Source organism: Maniola jurtina, chromosome 27 (assembly GCF_905333055.1).
Source record: "Maniola jurtina chromosome 27, ilManJurt1.1, whole genome shotgun sequence".
Classification (NCBI taxonomy): domain Eukaryota; kingdom Metazoa; phylum Arthropoda; class Insecta; order Lepidoptera; family Nymphalidae; genus Maniola; species Maniola jurtina.
In genome coordinates, this window is record NC_060055.1 from 5,698,458 (window position 1) to 5,719,212 (window position 20,755).

The 20,755-nt window shown below is 38.1% G+C and overlaps 1 protein-coding gene across 4 annotated transcripts; it reads left to right on the plus strand.

Moving 5' to 3' along the window:
- The first annotated feature begins 4,034 nt into the window (after nucleotides 1-4,034).
- Nucleotides 4,035-17,551, plus strand: LOC123879214 (UBX domain-containing protein 4). 4 transcript variants are annotated; one of them, XM_045926827.1, is made up of 12 exons: nucleotides 4,035-4,270; nucleotides 5,143-5,280; nucleotides 5,823-5,948; nucleotides 6,340-6,603; nucleotides 7,777-7,943; nucleotides 9,459-9,566; nucleotides 11,724-11,819; nucleotides 12,218-12,365; nucleotides 13,828-13,955; nucleotides 15,129-15,297; nucleotides 16,600-16,841; nucleotides 17,387-17,551. In XM_045926827.1, the coding sequence occupies exons 1-11, from the start codon at nucleotides 4,189-4,191 to the stop codon at nucleotides 16,839-16,841; spliced, it is 1,668 nt and encodes a 555-aa protein (XP_045782783.1). In that variant the 5' UTR covers nucleotides 4,035-4,188; the 3' UTR covers nucleotides 17,387-17,551. The 4 variants fall into 4 exon arrangements, with proteins under 4 accessions (XP_045782783.1, XP_045782782.1, XP_045782784.1 ...); XM_045926826.1 differs by having other exon boundaries at nucleotides 16,600-16,837; XM_045926828.1 differs by having other exon boundaries at nucleotides 7,789-7,943; nucleotides 16,600-16,837.
- Nucleotides 17,552-20,755: the final 3,204 nt, after the last annotated feature.

Here is a 20,755-nt window from a genome sequence, read left to right on the forward strand (position 1 = left end):
ATTCGAACTCGAGCTGAACTAGTATCGATCATGATTCGAAAAAGATTCAAAGAGTTGAATTATAGCCAAACTAGTATCGAATTCGAATCTAACTACAGTTGAACTCGAGTTGAACAAGAACAAGATTCGAAAAAGAGCCGAACTAGAGCCAAACTAGTATCGAATTCGAATCTAACTACAGTTGAACTCGAGTTGAACAAGAACAAGATTCGAAAAAGAGCCGAACTAGAGCCAAACTAGTATCGAATTCGAATCTAACTACAGTTGAACTCGAGTTGAACAAGAACAAGATTCGAAAAAGAGCCGAACTAGAGCCAAACTAGTATCGAATTCGAATCTAACTACAGTTGAACTCGAGTTGAACAAGAACAAGATTCGAAAAAGAGCCGAACTAGAGCCAAACTAGTATCGAATTCGAATCTAACTACAGTTGAACTCCAGTTGAACAAGAACAAGATTCGAAAAAGAGCCGAACAAGAGCCGAACTCGTAACGAGTACCTACATAGTTAATTGAATTAATTTAGATTTTGTTATTTTTTAAGTGAAACGACATAGTTAACTATAAGTATTAATAGTCTGTCTATCGTAGCTTGACAAGTGAGTAATATTATGTTGGGACTTCGTCTGTGTTGGTGTTAACTGGCGGGCGTGCTCTGCCTTTTTGGAGTGTTTTTTTTGTTAAAACTGACTGGGAAAGCGCTTTAAGGGGGTGCCGTGCGTGTGTCGGCGAGCGCTGGCACAGACGGGGTCCATACTTGTACAGTTTCCCTAACTTGTTACAAATAACTACAAATTTGACATTGGCTAATATAAAGCCAGACGAGAGAGAAAAAAAAAATATTATGTTGGCACCATTGCAAATCACACAATAATAAGCCCTAAGTTCTAAGGAATAAAGCAAACAAAGCAATGCTGCCAACATATTACTCAAGTTACGATGAATGGGACATCGTACGGCTACATCGTATCTTCACAGTCACTTTATACCGTCCCAATTTAAGGCGTTTCTGAACGTTTTGTAACGATGAGTAGAGCTGTCAACTTGACAGATTGAAATGGGCGGGGTTTTTGACGTCTTTTTGCGCGGGATTGCGTTCACGCATGTACGATGCGTTTTATTTTTGGAAAACTTTTCGAGCGCATCTTTTAATGGCTAATGGTGCAATGGATGTTTTAAAGAGAATAAAAAGAGTTCAATTGTTTTATTAACATTGAATAACATAAAATCAGACCCAAGCTATGACACTTTAAAATCAAAACGGGTTTCTTTATTCGTTTAACGCATCGACAGTTCCTCTGGTGCTGCAAATGTTTATGGGCGGCGGTAATCACTTAACATCAGGTGGCCCACCAGCTCGTTTACTCGCGATTTTTTATTAAAAAAAAAAACTGAATCATTGATCATATCAAGGAAGTTGTCAAAACAGCGACCCCAATTTCTGTAGAAAATACCAACATCAAAATATTATTACCGGAAATGGCGTCTTTTCAGCTCACCCGCGCATTAGCCGGCCATTGAAACTTGATGCATGGCATCGCTATTGATACTTTCCGACTTATGATTATGAGTTATGAACTACCCTCTAATTTATTATACCTACTAACTGACTGCTAACTTCGTTCGGGTCACTTTTTACACGACTACCTACTCGAAAAAGGAAAAAAAATGAAAAAATGAAAAATGTTTTATTAACAAAATATAGTCTTGTACAATAATTTCCCTGTGTCTGGTGGTACCCACACTCCTAATCCTAATCCTATTCTAATAATCCTGTATCCTGTATCGTGTAATAATCCTGTATCGTGGGTACCTAGTTTGCATTTACAATATCCCGTTTACAATTTTATTTGACACTCGGTTAAATTAAAGCTAACAGTATAACAATTATTGAGTATAACATTAAGTATAACAGCTATTCTAAGGTTAAAGAAATAAAGATAAAAATGAAGATGTGTGTGTGTCTATAAACTAAAGGACTAAAGTCTAAAGGAGTATAATGTTTTAGGATTCATACAGGGTGTAACCAGAACGCTACCAAAAACTTAACGATATTATTATACTACCTAAATATACCTACTTAATTTAATGCCAACAACCGTTTGCCCTGGTAGTTTTAGTGATTTAGTATTTTTCAAGACCCGCATTGTATTGCGTCCAAAACTCGGGTCAATGCCCCACCTACGTCGCGGCATTGACTTCGAGTGGCCTATTTACGGAATGTTCGTTGACCTCTAGCGTCAGTCAAATGTTTTATTTGCAATATGTTGTGAGCTTTTAAAAAATTACGATTTTTTTTTAAATGTTTTGACGTGACAACGTCTTATAATTCGATAGAGCCGGCTGCACGCACGAAAAAACATGACTCATGCGGCGTTACCTCTCTCTGAGGCGTTCCATGTAAGGCTTGAAGTGCAAGCGAGAGCGCGGAACGAGCGACAAAGAAGCACAATCGGCCTTTGTTGTCACGTTCAACTATCGTCAGTAAACCGACTTTACAGACAACCAATTTTTTTTGTAATTTTTTTATGCCAGCTTATCAGTAATCATCAGTACTATCGCCTGTCTTCGTTTTTGCTAGCATTCTGGTAGTAAGTACAGCCTGTATAGGTGGGTCACGTATGTAACGTGAGTTTTTTATTCCACCATATTCCACCTTCTAAATTATAAAACATTTGGCTTTTAGACAAACTTTTAGACTTATTAAGTTTAAATAACTACCTTTCTTTAGTTTGTTAAAAAAATACTGGGTAGGTAGTACCTAGTTACCTACTACTACCTACTAGTAATTTTTTGCTGATTACCTAGGTACCTACTAGGTAACTACCTAGGTAATTACCTAGGTACGTAATAGGTACCTAGGTAATTAGTTAGCAAAAAATTAAAGTAAAATGTTATTGTTCACACATCACACGCATCTCGTTCTTGAGTATGCCCCGCCCGTATGTTGATGGCAAGCATGCTTTCACGCTCGACTTAGTCAAAACCACGTTCCCAAAAAAAGAATTTAACCTCATGTCAACAAATCACTAATAAGACGTCCCATATCCTCTCTATAAATAACCGTACGCAATTAACCAATTTGTTACCAAAGGCTGGCAACACGCTCGACTTGCTGTGGTTTATAGCCGGGCAACATTTTAGTTTCACTTTGAAAATGGAATGGAATGGTGTCGTTTGAAATGAAGCGGGAAATGCGTTGACGGTTTCGCGCCTGTCGGCTAAATATGGCTGAATGATGTTTTTGCAAATGACTGTGACAATGTTTCTGAGATAGTTGGAGTTTTTATCTGTCTGCTACATACAATCGCAATTACTATTAAGTACCTACCTACCTACTTGGTACAGCGTTTCAGCCTTTGCGCACTTAATAAAGACCGGTCAAGTGCGAGCGAGAGGAACGAAAGAGGAATAAAGGAGAGAAATTTTAAGTACCTTACATTGATGTAGGATAGTAGGTATAGTTACGTACATATTTCCTAATCACGAAATCTCAGGAACTATAAACTTGAAATATGGATGGTAGGTTCGTTCTACGATCTAGGTGTGAGCTAAGAAACGATTTGGAGAATTGGTGAAAAATAGGTAAAATGGGGGTTGGAAGTTTATATTAAAGTCCTGTGTTTTTGAAGGTAGAAGCAGAAGCAACGAGAAAATTCTCATTCTCATCTCCTTGGAAACTGAAAATTTTACGCGAATGAAGTCGCGGGCAACTGCTAGTAATTAATAATTCCATGGTGATTCCCATTTCCATCAAATGTTTACAGATAGCGCCATCTATTGTCGAGTAGCAAAAACATTTCCAGTGTGAAGAGCACGACCTGTCACAAGGTCACATGGAAACCATAGACGTTTTGATTGGTTAAAAGTTAAATAAATATAAATCAGATAATTTTATTTTATTTTGTATCATTTACTATCAATAAAATAAATAAAATAAAAAAATAAAATGCCTTATTTTATTTAAAAAAAAACTTGCAAGTTTATTTAAAATCTGTGCACGAAATGTCAAGCACGCACCAAAATAAACACACGTCAGAAGCAGACCTGTCAAACTCAAAATCCATGGTGTCATGTCATCGCAATATTTTTGTATCGTTGAATAATCGTGAAAAAGTGTGAAAAAATAGCTAAATTACAACAAAAAGTTTATAGCTGCTCTGGAAAACTGGATTGAAAGCATCTCACCATGCACTGGTTTGGAGGAACAATGGCTGAGGCGGTAACGCTTTCTAAACAAAAAAATGCAATTTTCGTTGTTTTCGTCGAAGGTAAATCATTTACGAACCAAATTAACTTGTAAAAGTAAACTACTAGCCACTCTTCATAATATCCGCACAGAAATTAATCGTAAAAGTGATTATTTTTACCGATTTTCGAAAATTACGTCACTATGTCGTCATTGTTCGAAGTTCTAATTGTTTACTGTGTGATATTTGGCCTTATCTGGTTGTTGCTGGATACAATTCTTCAAAGTAGGTTTAGACTATACGTCATACTAAATTGCAGGAGATTTACAACTTTCTCCAGGCATGTAGATTTTCTCATCATATTTTCAAGTGTTATTATTTGCTTAAAAGGCACATAACTTCGAAAAAGTTTGAGGTGCTTGGGAAATCGAACCCCCAACTTGACCGGCTAGTCAAAGTCTGAGGTTCCAACCACTAGGCTATCGCCATTCTTCAGATGATAATTATTATAATAGAATAAGACTCTCTGATGTGTCTATATCAGAAGTGCTTTGAGTTTTCCAAATGTTTGTCCAATTTATTCTTGAACTGGTTAATAGAGCTTGATATAACCACATCCTTGGGCAATTTATTCCTTATATGAACAACTCTGTTGGTCAGAAACTGTTTTAATATCCCCAATATCCCCAGGATATAATCTCACTCTGTACCAAATTTTGTCAGAATTGGTTACACTGTTGGGCCGTGAAAAGGTAGCAGACAGATAGACAGACAGACAGATACACTTTCGCATTTATAATATTAGTATGGATATGGATTTTGTATGTTTCAATTAGATCACCTCTTTCTCACCTGCTTTTGAAGATGTTAAGTCCAAGCTTTGCAAGTCTTTGTTCATAGGGAAGATTTTTCAGTTCCGCTACCAATGAATTAAATTGTATTCAATATTCTAGATGACAACCAACACTCCAAGGAATTAGCGGCTACATTGGATGATGGTGCTGTGCTGCAGAGGCTGTCTGACCAGAACAACTTCTTGGCTGTTAAGCTGAAGAGTGGCTCCGAGAACTACACCTTCTTTGCACAGATTTGTATCCTTTTGTAACAAGGCATAGTTAAAAAAAACTGGTCAAGTGTGACTCGGATTCCCACAGGAAGGGTTTCATACCATCATACAAGAAATACCACTTATCCATGGTTTTCAGATTTCCCTTTACTTGTGCTATAAGATACGACAAACAGACAGACAATGATCCTATAAGGGTTCCTTTTTTTCTCTAGAGATAAAGAACTCCAAAAAATTAGAAAACGTCCATGCTCTGCTAAAAAAGAACTGAGAAGTACAATTTTTCTTATTGAAAAATGGTGCCATACAGCTGCCATATTTTTTTTTTTCAAAAAATATTAATTTATGAGGTAACCTCCATGCTTGACAGTTCTCCATATTGAGTGTGTGAAGTCTGCCAATCTGAACTGGGTGCGGCAGACTGGCCTAAAACATTCTCATTCTGAGAGGAGACCCATCACTGGTGGGCCGATGATGGATTGATCATGATGATGATCTTTTTGTTAAGACTTGTTTAAAAAATACTGTACAAGATAAGACAAATAGGCTTCGTTAACTCTGTATCAGACCAGTTTGTACCCGTACCATCCCTGTTCTTCATTGGTCGCAACGGGACTCCCTTGGAAGTAGTATGTGCTGGGGTACAACCTGAACAGTTAGCCACAAGGATTGATCGCATTTTGGAGGAGCATCGTAAGTAAAATAATACTAATAGCCCCAAGTTCCAGTTTGCCCCAAAAAGTATCTCAGTCTGTCCCCCTGCATACCATAAGTTTCCTATTTAACTGTGTGTACTCGAGTTTCCTCCAAAGTTTTTACACAGGGCCCCAAAGTTTCAGTTCGCCCCAAGCGTTTACTCTAATCTCTATCAGGTGTAGATTGCTAATTATAAGGATTATAACAATTTGTTCTAAAGTATAAGAGTACCATAAGTGTTTTTAATTGCAATGCACAATACATCTCTTGGAAGTAGTATGCACTAGGGTACAACCAGTTTTTTGATCACAAGATATATTTTTACATATTTCATTTCACATAGTAATGTTTCATTTTCACATACATCATATATTTTATTTCTTCCTAGGTAAGGACCAAATACCCGGCTCAGTTCAACCATCGACATCATCCCGAAACATTAAAGATGAAACTGTCAATTTCATGCAAACAGAAGCATCCACTTTGACAGCACAGTCTCAGCCTAACCCTGTTGAAAAGGCCCCAGAAGCTGCCTCCAGTGTGACCCAGCCAGCCCCCAGTGTGATCCAGCCTGTCCCCAGTGTATCTCAGTCTGCCCCTAATGTGCCTCAAACTGCACCGAAAAATCCAGTGCCTAGTAATGAAGAACCAGGTATGATTAATTAAGTAGAATTGATCTCATCAATTTTATTATCTTACAAATTCAACAATTGGCAATATAAAAGTGTACAAGGTATTTTAAATAAATTACTTTGACTTGACTTTAGAATTATGAATGAATGAATGAATGAATATACTTTTATTGTACACCACAAAATTAGTACAGAAAAACACATACAAAGCTCGACAAAATATAGGTACAATTTGGCGGCCTTATCGCTACCTAGCGATCTCTTGCAGGCAACCAAAATGGTCCAAAGGATATAGCTATAGATATTAGAGGTAGGTGGTGCAAGTATACATTTATATATAATATTAGAATAAATAAATACATAAATATACAAATAAATAAATAAATACATAAAAACATTATGAACATCAAAATTACAATTACATATTATATAGATATGTATATTATAATTAAATTTCGTACAGTGCGTAAAAAAGAGTTCTTACGCGCAATTTTAACTTTATGTGTCAAATATCATGTCAAAAGTATGATTTAAGTCTTTATTTTAAATGTGAACGGTACTTTTGACATGACATAGAGTTAAAATGGCGCGTGAAAAGTCATGCGCCGTGATTGAAGGATAAACCAACAAAACTAGAGCCTCAATAGCTCAACGGTTGAGGAGCGGTCTGAATTCCGAAAGGTCGGCGGTTCAAACCCCACCCGTTGCACTATTGTCGTACCCATTCCTGGCACAAGCTTTACGCTTAATTGGAGGGGAAAGAGGAGTATTAGTCATGATTAGCATGGCTAATATTCTTTATTAAAAAAAATAAATAAAAACAAACACTTTTGCCTTTCTCATATTATTGTGATGTGATGTCACTAGGATTCGAATTAGTATTTTTTTTATTTAGTTACAATTTAGCCCTTGACTGCAATCTCAACTGGTGGTAAGTGGTGATGATACAGTCTAAGATGGAAGCTGTATGGATTTAAAAAAAAAAAAAAAAGAATATTAGCCATGTTAAATGACTAATATTCCCCTTTCCTCTCCAACTAAGCGTCAGGCTTGTGCTAGGAGTAGGTACGACAGTAGTGCAACGGGCGGGGTTTGAACCGTCGACCTTTCGGGTTTCAGTCCACTCATTTACCGGTTGAGCTATTGAGGCTCTCATATTTGTTTGGTATAAGCCGATTTTGATAAAACTACAGAAACCTCATCAGGCCCCGCCGCAAAGATCCAAAAGACAGAACACCATGAAGTGACGCGGTCAGGGCAGGAGTATGACGTCATCTGCGACGGCGACGTTTGCGTCAGACGCCCACGCGTGGACCAGCCTGGGCCCAGCCAGAGAAGCGAACCCCCGACCCTCGAGACTGTAAGTACTACTCCTCCTCCTCCTCCTTACTTCTTATGTTTTTTTTTTCTCTCTGGCTTTACACAGTTAAGCCAATGTCAAGTTTGTTATTTACAAGTTAGGGAAATTATATAAGTATGGACTTCGTCTGTGCCGGCGCTCGCCGACATAAGCACGGCGCCCCTTTAGAGCGCTTCCCAGTCAGTTCCACCACCAAAAAACACCAGTGAAACACAAAAACCGGCCACTTTTACCAAAAAAACACTCCAAAAAGGCACCGCACGCGCGCCAGCAAACTCCAACACAGACGAAGTCCATTATTTATTTAAGAGTTTACCTATATTTAAGACTAGCTGATGCCCGCGACTTCATTCCCTTGGATGTAGGTTTTTAAAAATCCCATGGGAACTCTTTGATTTTCCGGGATAAAAATTAGCCTATGGGTAAATTCAGGATATAATCTATCTCCATTCCAAATTTCAACCAAATCGGTCCAGTAGTATTTGCGTGATTACGTAACAAACATCCACTCTTTCACATTTATAGTATTAGAATTTATTTTTCAGTGTTGCAGACTATGGCCTTAACCCTTTTCTTTTTGGCATTGGGCCGATGATGGGTTGATCATGATGATGATAATGATAATTTTATTTAAGAACTAGCTGATGCCCGCAGCTTCGCCCGCGTGGATTGGTCAGATCCCCTGCAGCATCAGGATTGAGGAGTTGGACTCCAAATTTTTTATGAAACAATGTCGCAAAGTTCCTCTATCGATTAAAAAAGAAATGACGCAAATCGGATCTCGGAGATTTCGGTGTACATAGGTAGAAAAACACGACTCCCTTTTTGAAAGTCGGTTAAAAAAGTAGCCTATGTTACTCCCTGGTCAACCCTCTACTTGTCTGTGAAAATCCCGTCAAAATCGGTTCAGCCGTTCCCAAGATTGGCCTTTTCAAACAGACAGACAGACAGACAGACAAAAATTTTAAAAACGTGTGATTCTGTTATAGTATCGTTCAAATAACCATATGACCTTAATATGCGGTACTTATTTCGAAATTACAGACAGACACTCCAATTTTATTTATTAGTATAGACTAGACGATGCCCGCGACTTTGTCTGCGTGGATTTACTATAAAATACTGCTGGAACTTTGTGATTTTCCTGGGTAAAAAGTGGCCTTGTAACTCGTCGAGTTCAACTGAACAGATGGGTTGTGGAAAGGTGACAGACGCACAGACACATTTTCACATCACTACACATATTACAAATGCAAAAGTATGTGGTTTCTTGGTTTGTTCTTCAATCATGACGTGATTTTTGACGTGACGTGACGTGAAGACCTCGAGAATGAAAACGCTACTTTTTATCCCGGAAAATCAAAGAGTTCCCGCGGGATTTTTAAAAATCTAAATCCACGACGTCATCATCTAGTATTTAAAATTAAAAAGGAAAGTATTATAGTTTTTATTATTAGTATAGAGTTAAAAGATCATTGGCCAAAATGTTTTCTTTGATAAAGAAACATTTTTCAGGCACTAGTGACTGAGAATGAAAGTGAGTCATTGGTTGATGAAAAGGTGGAAAGAGCTAAAGAGCTTCTACTTGCGAGGAGGAGAGAGAAGGAAGAAAAAGAGAAGGAGGTGAGACACTGGTGGTTGACAGCTGTGATAAAAAAAATACGTGTGGCACTCGGGGAGTGCCGCGGTATAGCTATTGCATAGCATTTTCTATCAACTTATTTGTTTTTTTTTTTTTTTAAATCTGGCTTTACTCTGATTAGCCAATGTCAAGTTTGTGATATTTTCAAGTTATTGAATTTATACAAGTATGGACTCCGTCTGCGCCGGCGCCCGCCGACATAACGCGCGGCGCCCCTTTAGAGCGCTTCCCAGTCAGTTCCACCACCAAAAAACACCAACTAACACAAAAACCAGCCACTCTTAACAAAAAAAAAAACACTCCAAACAAGCACAGCACGCGCGCCAGCAAACGCCATCACAGACGAAGTCCTCTATCAACTTATGCAATAGAATCAGTTATGAGCAGTTAGCAGCTAGTCTACACGCATGCGTCTAGTCGCACGCACACAAACACCGTGCCGAACTCTGCCGAACTGAAACGACGTTACACGATATTTTTTTTTAATGTGTTTTGCTGGCAACCCTCCGACATGGTTATCGGAGACTTGTATAGCTTAACACGGCATTTTTTTTTTAACCTTGTTCTGTTTCGATTGTCATGAAACAGGTTTTTTTTTTTGTACTGTGATCATGATTTGTATGCTAAAGCCTTATTTTTTTACTATATTCTATTAAGCTGCTATTTATATGCATATGTAACATATTATTCCATTAATATATTATATACATAATTTCTTACGTATTTTACTTATTTATCAATTTATCTTATTTTAATAAATAAGACGTTACACGATGCACGGCTTTCAACGCCGCACCCGCGCTGTGCCGGTCGGAGTGGGGGGTGTTAGGTATATTTTCGTTACGGAATTTCTTGATTCGGTCGCTGTGCTCAAAGCCCGCGAAAAGCTATGCAATAGCTTAAAAATCTTATGGCGTGTAATTATTATGCTAGCAAAAACTTATCGCTATTATTGTATTACGTTAACACAGTCCAATATCAATAACCACTTGCCTTATACTTACTAGTGATTTAGTATTTTCAAACCTCCATGTATAGCTTACTAGGCTACTTTATTTACTTAGTACTAACATTACTAACATAATTATATGGGATTATTGTTACTAACACATTAACATTGTAATTATATCGACTTTCAGTCTGAAATAAAGTATCAATTATTAATTTATAACGTGCTAACTGCGGGTCAATGCCCTGCTTACAACGCGGCACTGACCTCTCGGCATCTATCTACGCAACGTTCGTTGACCTCTAGTGTCAGTCAGACTTAAATGTTTTAATTGCCATTGCGAACCTAAAGTACAGGTTTTTTAATATTTTTTTGCGTGTTTTTTGTGGCAAGTGATTCTTACCGTTTTACTTCTGTAGTATGGAACCCTCAGTGCGCGAATCTGACTCGTACTTGGCCGGTTTTTTTAGGGTTCCGTACCTCAAAAGGAAAAACGGAACGAATTTGTGGTTACATCATTAAAAAAAAAAATTAAAACTTGTTTCAATTTTCAAAGTAAGATAACTATACCAAGTGGGGTATCATACAAAAGGGCTTTACCTGTACATTCTAAAACAGATTTTTATTTATTTAATTATGTATAATAGTGTTTGATTTATCGTGTAAAATGTTGGAAAAATACCCGAGTACGGAACCCTCAGTGCGCGAGTCTGACTCGCACTTGGCCGGTTTTTTTTATTGCGTGATAGCCTTGCGCTTGACGACAATCATGCTTAAAAAAGCAATGATGAGGTCTACATTGCAGCGCGCTTGCCTAGAAGATGACTATTCACTATTGCTTTGAAGGTATATAGGTTACTAGAAGATGCCCGCGGCTTCGCCCGCTTGGTTTTCGGTTTTTTTAAATCCTGTAGGAACTCTTCGATTTTCCGGGATGAAAAGTAGCTGATGTCCTTCCCCGGGATGTACCCCAAGTCTGTACCTTTCATTAAAATCGGTTCAGCGGTTGAGCCGTGAAAACGTAGCAGACAGACAGACACACTTTCGCATTTATAATATTAGTATGGATCTGGCAGGAAACACGGGCACCTGGCGAACTAATCATTCCAAGAAGAGGCCTGTGCTCATTAGCCGATGAAATGAAATGACAATGATGATACTTTAATTCTATAATTATTTTCATTTATAGTTAGAAAAACAAAAAGAAATGGAAAGACGCGCGGTCGGCCAAGGAGTGGCGGAATTGAAGAAATGGCAGGCGGATCAAGAGCTGAAGCAAATTCAGGTATGAAAAAGGCATGAAACTATGTCTAGGTATGAAGTTGTACACTGTTGTGTCGCTATAATGCATTGGATATGAAAATCATTCTTAACAAGTGTAAATTAAAAATTTATAACACCCCCGACAAGTGAAGGTTACAGTAACTGGAAAAGAGCTGATAACCTTCAAACGGCTGAACCGATTTTCTTGGATTATAGCCAAGAACACTCTTAAGCCACCTTGAAAACAAAAAAACTAAATTAAAATCGGTTCATTAGTTAAGGAGCTACGATGATACACAGATACACACGTCAAACTTATAACACCCCTCTTTTTGGGTCGGGGGTTAATAAAGACGCCTCTTGGGGTATGAAAAACGCTTTTTTAGTCTTTTAAGGATTTTCTTTCGTACCTCATTACAGGAAGAACGAAAACGCGAAAAGATGGAGAACAATCTGGCAAGACAGCGCATTCTGGAGCAGATAGCTCAAGACAGGGCAGAGAGGAAGGCAAGAGAGCAACCTGCGTCACCCCCCGCGTCTACGCCTACGCAAGTCACTCCACCGACTAGTAAGCAGAGCTGTAGCGAACCGTATGTATTCGTTACTGAGTAACGGGTGCGCCATCTAGTACCGAGTACCGAAACGTTACTCACAAATGCATCTCGTTACTCGCACTTTTCGTCGTATGGCCGTTCCTACACTGTTTCGGTTCACGCAAGTACCGTAGATACGTGTATTGAAATGTTTGCTAACCGTATGTTTTACGCGCAGGCGCGCTCATTCGGTGAATTTAAAAACGTACGGTACAAAAACCGATGTTTGTTTAGTTTATTGTTAAAATTTTAAAAACGTACGATTCTGTTATGGTATCGTTCAAATAACCATATGAGCTTAATAATGAGACAGTTATTTCGAAATTGTAGACAGACACTCTAATTTTATTTATTAGTATAGATATAGATATTTAACATAAGCTCAAGCTCAAGGTAATTTTTTTTAATATTTTAGTAGATTCCGTCAACAGTTCACTTGTAGTTCTACACTTATTAAATCAAACTAAATTGAGAATAACTTAAACACACGTCTGGTTCAAAATACGGAAAAGTAAGAAAATGCACTTTACGCAGCTTTGTATGTAGTGTAGACCTAAGTATGTTTTCTACAAATTACCTACGAATGTTGCGATGCGGACGCCGCGACATCATACTGTCGTACGCAATACGACTCGATTCGTTCATCTTACGTGGTATCAAAAGTAACGAGTAACGATACGAAAGTAACGAGTACTAATTGTTATAGTAACGAATGCATACGGGTACGCTCGTTTTCGTTACTTTTACACCTCTACTAGTAAGTACAGTACGACAAGGACTTCGTCTGTGTTGGTGTTAGCTGGCGGGCGTGCTAGTTTAACTAACTTGTTACAAATAACTACAAACTTGACATTGGCTAATCTTTGTAAAGCCAGACGAGAGAGAGAAAAAAAGTACGACAAGGATCTTTTGACATTTGAATGACATAGACATTGCGTAGTTGTAGAACCATGGCTGCCAGTGCAACCGCACCTCAAAAGGAAAAACGGAACCCTTATAGGAACACTTTTTGTCTGTCTGTCTGTCCATCTAACCGTCTGTCCGTCTGTCAAGAAAACCTATAGGGTACTTCCCGTTGACCTAGAGTCATGAAATTTGGCAGGTAAGTCTTCTAGTACAAGTAAATGAAAAAAATCCGAAAACCGTGAATTTGTGGTTACATTACAGAAAAAAAAAATTAAAATGTGTTCATGAAAAAAATAATTTTCTAAATCACAATAGATGGCGCAGTTCGTTACTAACTTGCAGTGTTCTACATAAAAGTGTTAGGTTTAGCTTATACGATAGTATGGAACCTTTCGACTTGCACTTTTTTAAATTCAGATCAAGTTAGCCCTTGATTGCAAGCTCACCTGGTGGTAAGTGATGATGCAGTTTAAGATGGAAACGGGCTAACTTGAAAGGGGTATGGTATTTGACCGGTTTTTGTTTTCTCAGGTGTAGGTGACGCCTCAGGGCGTGCGAGGGTTCAGTTCAAGTTGCCGGACGGCGCGGCGCACACTACCCACTTTGAAGTCACCGCCACCTTGGGGGATGTGCAGAGATATGTCGCTGATAACTTACAGGTAATCCTCCTTTGAAACCCTTGAAGGCCGGGGGGTTTTTTTTTGTTTCAAAGTCAAAGTCAAAATCATCAATTTTACTCTTTTTGATGGTCGAAATTGTTAAATTTGCACGATATAGTGGTGATAATTAATTACGTAACTTAAAACTAAAGCTACGAGGGTTCCAAACGCGCCCAAGTCTGAGAAGAGCCCACAACAAACTCAGCCGGGTATGAGGTTATGAGAGTTCAGATTCAAAACGAGACAGCGTTATACCGCTGGCATAAATCTGTCCCGTTTTAACTGAAACTTAAGTCTAAGCAAAGTCAAAGTGCGCTCTATAGATTTCAACCTTAGACTGCATCATCACTTACCACCAGGTGAGATTGCAGTCAAGGGCTAACTTGTATTTTTGAATATAAATGAAGCCCCTTAATCGTTCTTCATTTATATGGCGTCATAATTTGAATTTACCGTGCATTAACTACACGTCACATAGCTGTCAAGTGTCTGTAGGAGACAGAAGTGAGGACACGTCATTGAAAATGCACGTTATTTTTCCGAGTGTTTTTAATGTCGTACAAATTTAATATTAGAATCATATTAGAATGTGAAATAGTATATCTATTCAGAGCAACGCAACTTCTTTTATTTCACAAGTATTTATAAACACATTATATGAATACAGTGGACCCCCGGTAATCCGACAAACGTTTTGCAGGGCAGTGTCGGACTATCGAATTTGTCGGATTATAGAGTACTGCGTAAATAAAAAAAATACATACAGTCCTACTCTGAAAGGCATAGGACCATATAGGTACTTCACTATGTATGTCAAAAGTAAATCACATCACATCACACTAATACTATAAAGGGGAAAGTTTGTGTGTATGTGTATATGTATGTCTGTGTATGTTGGTTACTAAAACTAACTAAAAAAACTACTAAACGGATTGGGCTGAAATTAAGATTGGAGATAGATTATATCCTGGATTAGCACATAGGCTACTTTTTATCCCGGAAAATTCAAGTGTTTCCACGGGATTTTTAAAAACTTACATCCACGCGAACTATGTCGCGGGCATCAGCTCAATAATAAAATAATAAAAAAGACTTGTCGGATTACAGGGGGTGCCGGATTAGATAGGGGCCGGATTACCGGGGGTCCACTGTATAGATATTTTTTTTTCTCAGATGTCCAGATCCTCCTTCTCCCTCTGGACGGCGTTCCCGCGCCGCGAGCTGACCGAAACGGATGCAACGCTGCTGGAACTGCAGCTGGTGCCGTCCGCTGCTCTGTTGGTGCTGCAAAGACGGACCGACACTGTCGCCGCCACTCCTAATATGTTCGCTACTATTATCAGTAAGTTCTTCTTCTTCTCTCTGGGCTGGTTTCCGCACTTAAACGTTTCCGTCTGTTGTGCGTGTGTTGCCCCTCCCCGCCGAAGTCTTCACTCCAGCCATCCAAGCTCGCTCCAGAAGCCAAGTAGACCGCCCAGGTTGCCGAGGACTTCATGGAGTGAGGTTGGGGAACCCAAATGGCGTTCTCGTTGTTCTGCCACGACCATGCACTCCAGGAGCACGTGCGTCGGCGATTCATCGACCTCCATGCAGGTCCTGCACAGAGGACTGTCGGTAACACCTATAACGAAAAGGTGTTTGTTTAATGGGCTTATCAGTAAGTTATACAGGGTGTAATCAGAACGCTAGCATAAATGTAGCGTTATTATTACATACTACCTTAGCACAATCCAACGCCTTCAAGTGTAAGTTATGGTTGACTTCGTCTGTGTTGGTGTTAGCTGGCGGGCGTGCTCTGCCTTTTTGGAGTGTTTTTTTTTTTGTTAAAACTGACTGGAAAGAGCTCTAAGGCGGTGCCGTGCGTGTCGGCGAGCGCCGGCACAGATGGGGTCCATACTTGTATAGTTTCCCTAACTTGTTACAAATAACTACAAACTTGACATTGGTTAATCTTTGTAAAGCCAGACGAGAGAGAGAAAAAAAGTTATGGTTGGTGTAAGGTATGGTTATTGGTTATAGTACGCTAATGCCCAGCGAGCGTCGCAATGGACTATGTCAGAAACCATCAAGCAAATGCCAACTACAACTGTACAAAGTTTCAACTCAAACGAAAGAACCATGTGCGAACGTATAGCTAACGAAAATACAAACTATAAAGTTTATTTTATAACTAGCCGATGCCTGCGACTTCGCCCGCGTGGATTTAGGTTTTTCGAAATCCCGTGGAAACTCTTTGATTTTCCGGGATAAAAAGTAGCCTATGTGCTTATCCAGGATATTATCTATCTCCATTCTAAATTTCAGCCAAATCCGTACAGTAGTTTTTGCGTGAAGGAATAACAAACACACACACACACACATACATACAAACTTTCGCTTTTATAATATTAGTGTGACTAGTGGATGCCCGTAACTTTGTCCGCGTGGATTCAGGTTTTTAAAAATCCCATGGGAACTCTGATTTTCCGACGTGAAAGGTAGCCAATGTTACTCTCCGTCCTTTCAACTATCTCTATGCCAAAAATCGTGGCGATTGGTTTCTTAGTTAGGGCGTAAAAGAAGGACAAACAAACAGACCTCCGCATTTATAATATAGTATAGATGAGTGAAATAATTTTACTACTTAATTCTTTTTCTTTCGCAGCCTTCTTCACACAACTCTTAACTTCCATCGTGATAGACCCATCCTACCAGCTGTACACCTGGCTACGCAGCCGGCTCTTCCCTTCACCCTCGAACAGGCCCGCGACCCCCAACCCCCCAGCTAACCCCCCGGCCAACCCCGGGGGGGCGAGGCGCCGGGGGAACTTCCATAGAGTAACGGCAGATAGAGCAGACGATGATGATAACAACACGTGGAACGGCAACTCTACGCAACAGATGTAGGTATAGTTTTTAAATACATATCAAAAACTAGCTGTCTGTCGTGTCTGTCAAGAAACCTATAGGGTACTTCCTTTTGACCTAGAATCATGAAATTTGGCTGGTAGGTAGGTCTTATAGCACAAATACAGGAATAAATCTGAAAACCCCAAATTTGTGATGACATCATAAAAAAAAATTGAAATGTTTTTTAATTTTCAAAGTAAGATAAGTATACCAAGTGGGGTATCATATGAAAGGGCTTTACCTGTACATTCTAAAACAGATTTTTATTTATTTTTATGTAAGCATAATACTTTTTGATTTATCGTGCAAAATGTTGGAAAAAATACCCGAGTACGGAACCCTCAGTGCGCGAGTCTGACTCGCACTTGGCCGGTTTTTTCTTGACTTGAAGGTACCCATATTAAGAGTGGAAGGGAAATCTGATGCCGGAAGGGCGTTCCATATCCTTCCGGTTCGGGTAAGAAACGAGGAACTTACTCTAAATTTAGTTTAGAGAAGCATATCAGAATCGACGCCATATTAATATTTACTTTTTTTTTCAGGTAAATACTGTCATGCCATATCAAAGGAATGGATGCAAAAACTTATTAATGTATAGACTAGATAATAAAATACACATACCACTATTTGTATTTGTTAAAAATCAAAATTATATGTTGCTAGAGGATGCCCGCGACTTCGTCCGCGTGGATTTAGATTTTTATAGATCCCATGGGAACTGTTTGATAAAATTTGGTACTTCGGTACCAAATTTCATACAAATCGGTTAAGTGGATGGGTCTTTAGGAATCCCGCGGGAACTCTTTGATTTTCCGGGATAAACAGTAGCCTGTCCGTCCCCGGGATATAAGCTAACCCTGTACCAAATTTCGTCAGAATCGGTTGCACTGTTGGGCCGTAAAAAGGTAGCAGACAGACAGAAAGACAGACAAACTTTCGCATTTATAATATTAGTATGGATTTTTGGCTATTTGGAATAATCTTTTTAGTTTAGCTATAAAAAAAGTAATGTATAAAATTATTCTAAAATTACCAATTCGCTTGAATTGAATTCGAAATTATGTTTGAACTCAATTTTCAAATCGAAAATGTTATTCGAGAATTTGTATACAAAAGTTTAATTTTTGGTTCAATTAATTGAATAAGCTGATTCAAACTTTTTTCAAAAATGTGATTTTGAACTTAAAAAATGGTAAAACGTTTTAACAATATCAATAAATAAATAAATAATACTATCATATTGAATTATACGGATTGTTCTGTGATAATATTATATGCAATGCTTATTAAGTTTTGAAATAACAGTCGCTGTACATACATTTTTTTAAAGTGCTATTATTTTAACTAATAAATAATTTATTATTTTAACTAATAAATAATTTATTATTTTAAAAAGTTGTTAGTTTGGCATTTATTTTTTCAGTGATTATTATTTGTTCGCTTTGGAGGTACAGTTTTTTGAAATAGTTATAAACGTTTAGGTTTCTAGTTGATTATTGATTATTTATAAATTAAATGATTGAAGAAATAAAGGTTATTTGTATGAACAATTGTTTTTTTTATATAGTATAGATGTCTTTTTAGGGTTCCGTACCTCAAAAGGAAAAACGGAACCTTTATAGGATCACTTCGTCTGTCAAGAAACCTATAGGGTACTTCCCGTTGACCTAGAATCATGAAATTTGGTAGGTAGGTAGGTCTTATAACACAAGTACAGGAATAAATCTGAAAACCCCAAAGTGATTACATCATTAAAAAATAAATTGAAATGTGTTTCAATTTTCAAAGTAAGATAAGTATACCAAGTGGGGTATCATATGGAAGGGCTTTACCTGTACATTCTAAAACAGATTTTTATTTATTTTTATATATAATAGTTTTAGATTTATCGTGCAAAATGTTGGAAAAAATATCTGAGTACGGAACCCTCAGTGCGCGAGTCTGACTCGCACTTGGCCGGTTTTTTATAGCGGCAACAGAAATATAGGTATACAATTTTTTTTAAAAACCTTACACTATGAAGCACCGCGTCTACTGGTACATGTACGAGTATATCGCTGTAAGTACCGAATTCAGAAATTCAGTGAAGAGTGACTATGATAACAATAAGAGCAGTGGAGCGTTAACTTCCTACACGCCACGTACATACTACATAATGCCGACACTTTCACTGCCAGCTACATACGATTAGCAAAACGTAGGCTGTTCCGGTTGTTCATTAATAGATAATTATTATCTATAATTGTTTAAAGCAGGCGCCCGCGAAGATGTATAATGGACATCAGTGTGCTTTTTTTGTACAAGAAATAACTCTAACTAGGATTCCCTACATCAAAAGTAAATTAAAAAATTACCAATCATAACTACCAGTCTTTTTTGTAAATATATAGGAAACTAGCCGATGCCCGCGACTTCGCCCGCGCGGATTTAGGTTTTTCTAAATCCCGTGGGAAATCTTTGATTTTCCGGGATAAAAAGTAGCCTATGTGCTAATCCAGGATATTATCTATCTCCATTCCAAATTTCAGCCTAATCCGTCCAGTAGTTTTTGCGTGAAGGAGTAACAAACATACACACACACACACACACATACAAACTTTCGCCTTTATAATATGTGTGATTTTGCGCTCGCTTCGCTCGCGCTTTTATATTGTATTAGTTCATGTCCGGAATTTCGTTCGCATTGATATAGGTTTTAAAAAACTCTGATTTTTCGGGATAAAATACCTTTGGGGTGCAAGCTATCTCTGAATAGTACCAAATTTTGGCTAAGAAGATGGGCTCTGAAAAGTACTTTCGCCAATATTAAAAATTTCGCGCTCGCTTCGCTCGCGCTTTTGTTGTAGGTATATTAGCTGTTGATACCCGGAACATCGTCCACACGGATTTACGTTTCGAAAATCTCTTGGTAACTCTTTGTTTTTCCGGGATAAAAACATCAGCTTCATCATAATATTAGCTTCACTTATTATAACTTTAAACACTTACTTATTTGACATAGATTTAGTTATATTAATGACTAGGACACTTTGATATTGTAATTCTTAGAATAATGAACTGGTGTACCTAACCAACTGTAATATCTCACTGTCATGGGTCGCGTGGTCATTTCAATCTCAATTAATATTCTTATTTTTATTGGTTATTTATTGTAATTAATAGTCTAACTATATATTTTGCACGCCATACAAAAATGGCAAAATGTGAAGGACCAAGGATCTGTCAATATACCTACCATCATTGTTACTCACATTTCGCAAAATAAAGAATCATTTCATTTCAGAAAAGTAGAGTGAGTAAACATAAAATGTGGTTATGGCTGAACTTGTTTATCTTTATTCAACAAAAAAAAATGTGCTCGCTGCGCTAGCGCTCCTATTTCTTCTTATTCTATCCTGTTATGAAATTGAAAGGTAAAATAAGATCCGGATTAAACCCCCCCCCCCCCCCCCTCCCCTCCCTCCCTTCAAGCAATGCAATATCATTGAGGATTCAACTCCTCAATGATATTGCATTGCTAAATCCCATGCATCCCGGGGACGGGCTATTAGGTACGGATAGGCTACTTTTGTCCTGGAAAATCAAAAGTTTCCACTGGATTTTAAAAACCTAAATCCACGCGGGCGAAGCTGCGGGCATCATCTTGTAATTATATATGACATGTGATATCTATCACACGAATTGTACACCTTCTAGATATACCTACCTAATAATTTTTACGCTCTAAAAAATTTCTTATAAGTAGGTACCTAACTTTCACTTTTTGATTGTCATTATTATTTTTATAATGGTTCTTATTTTAGTTTGATAGTAAAATTAAATACGGGATATAAAATTACGTATATTGGGTACCTGCCCATCTAAAGACACCGGCCAAGTGCGATTCGTACTCGCGCACCGAGGGTTCCGTA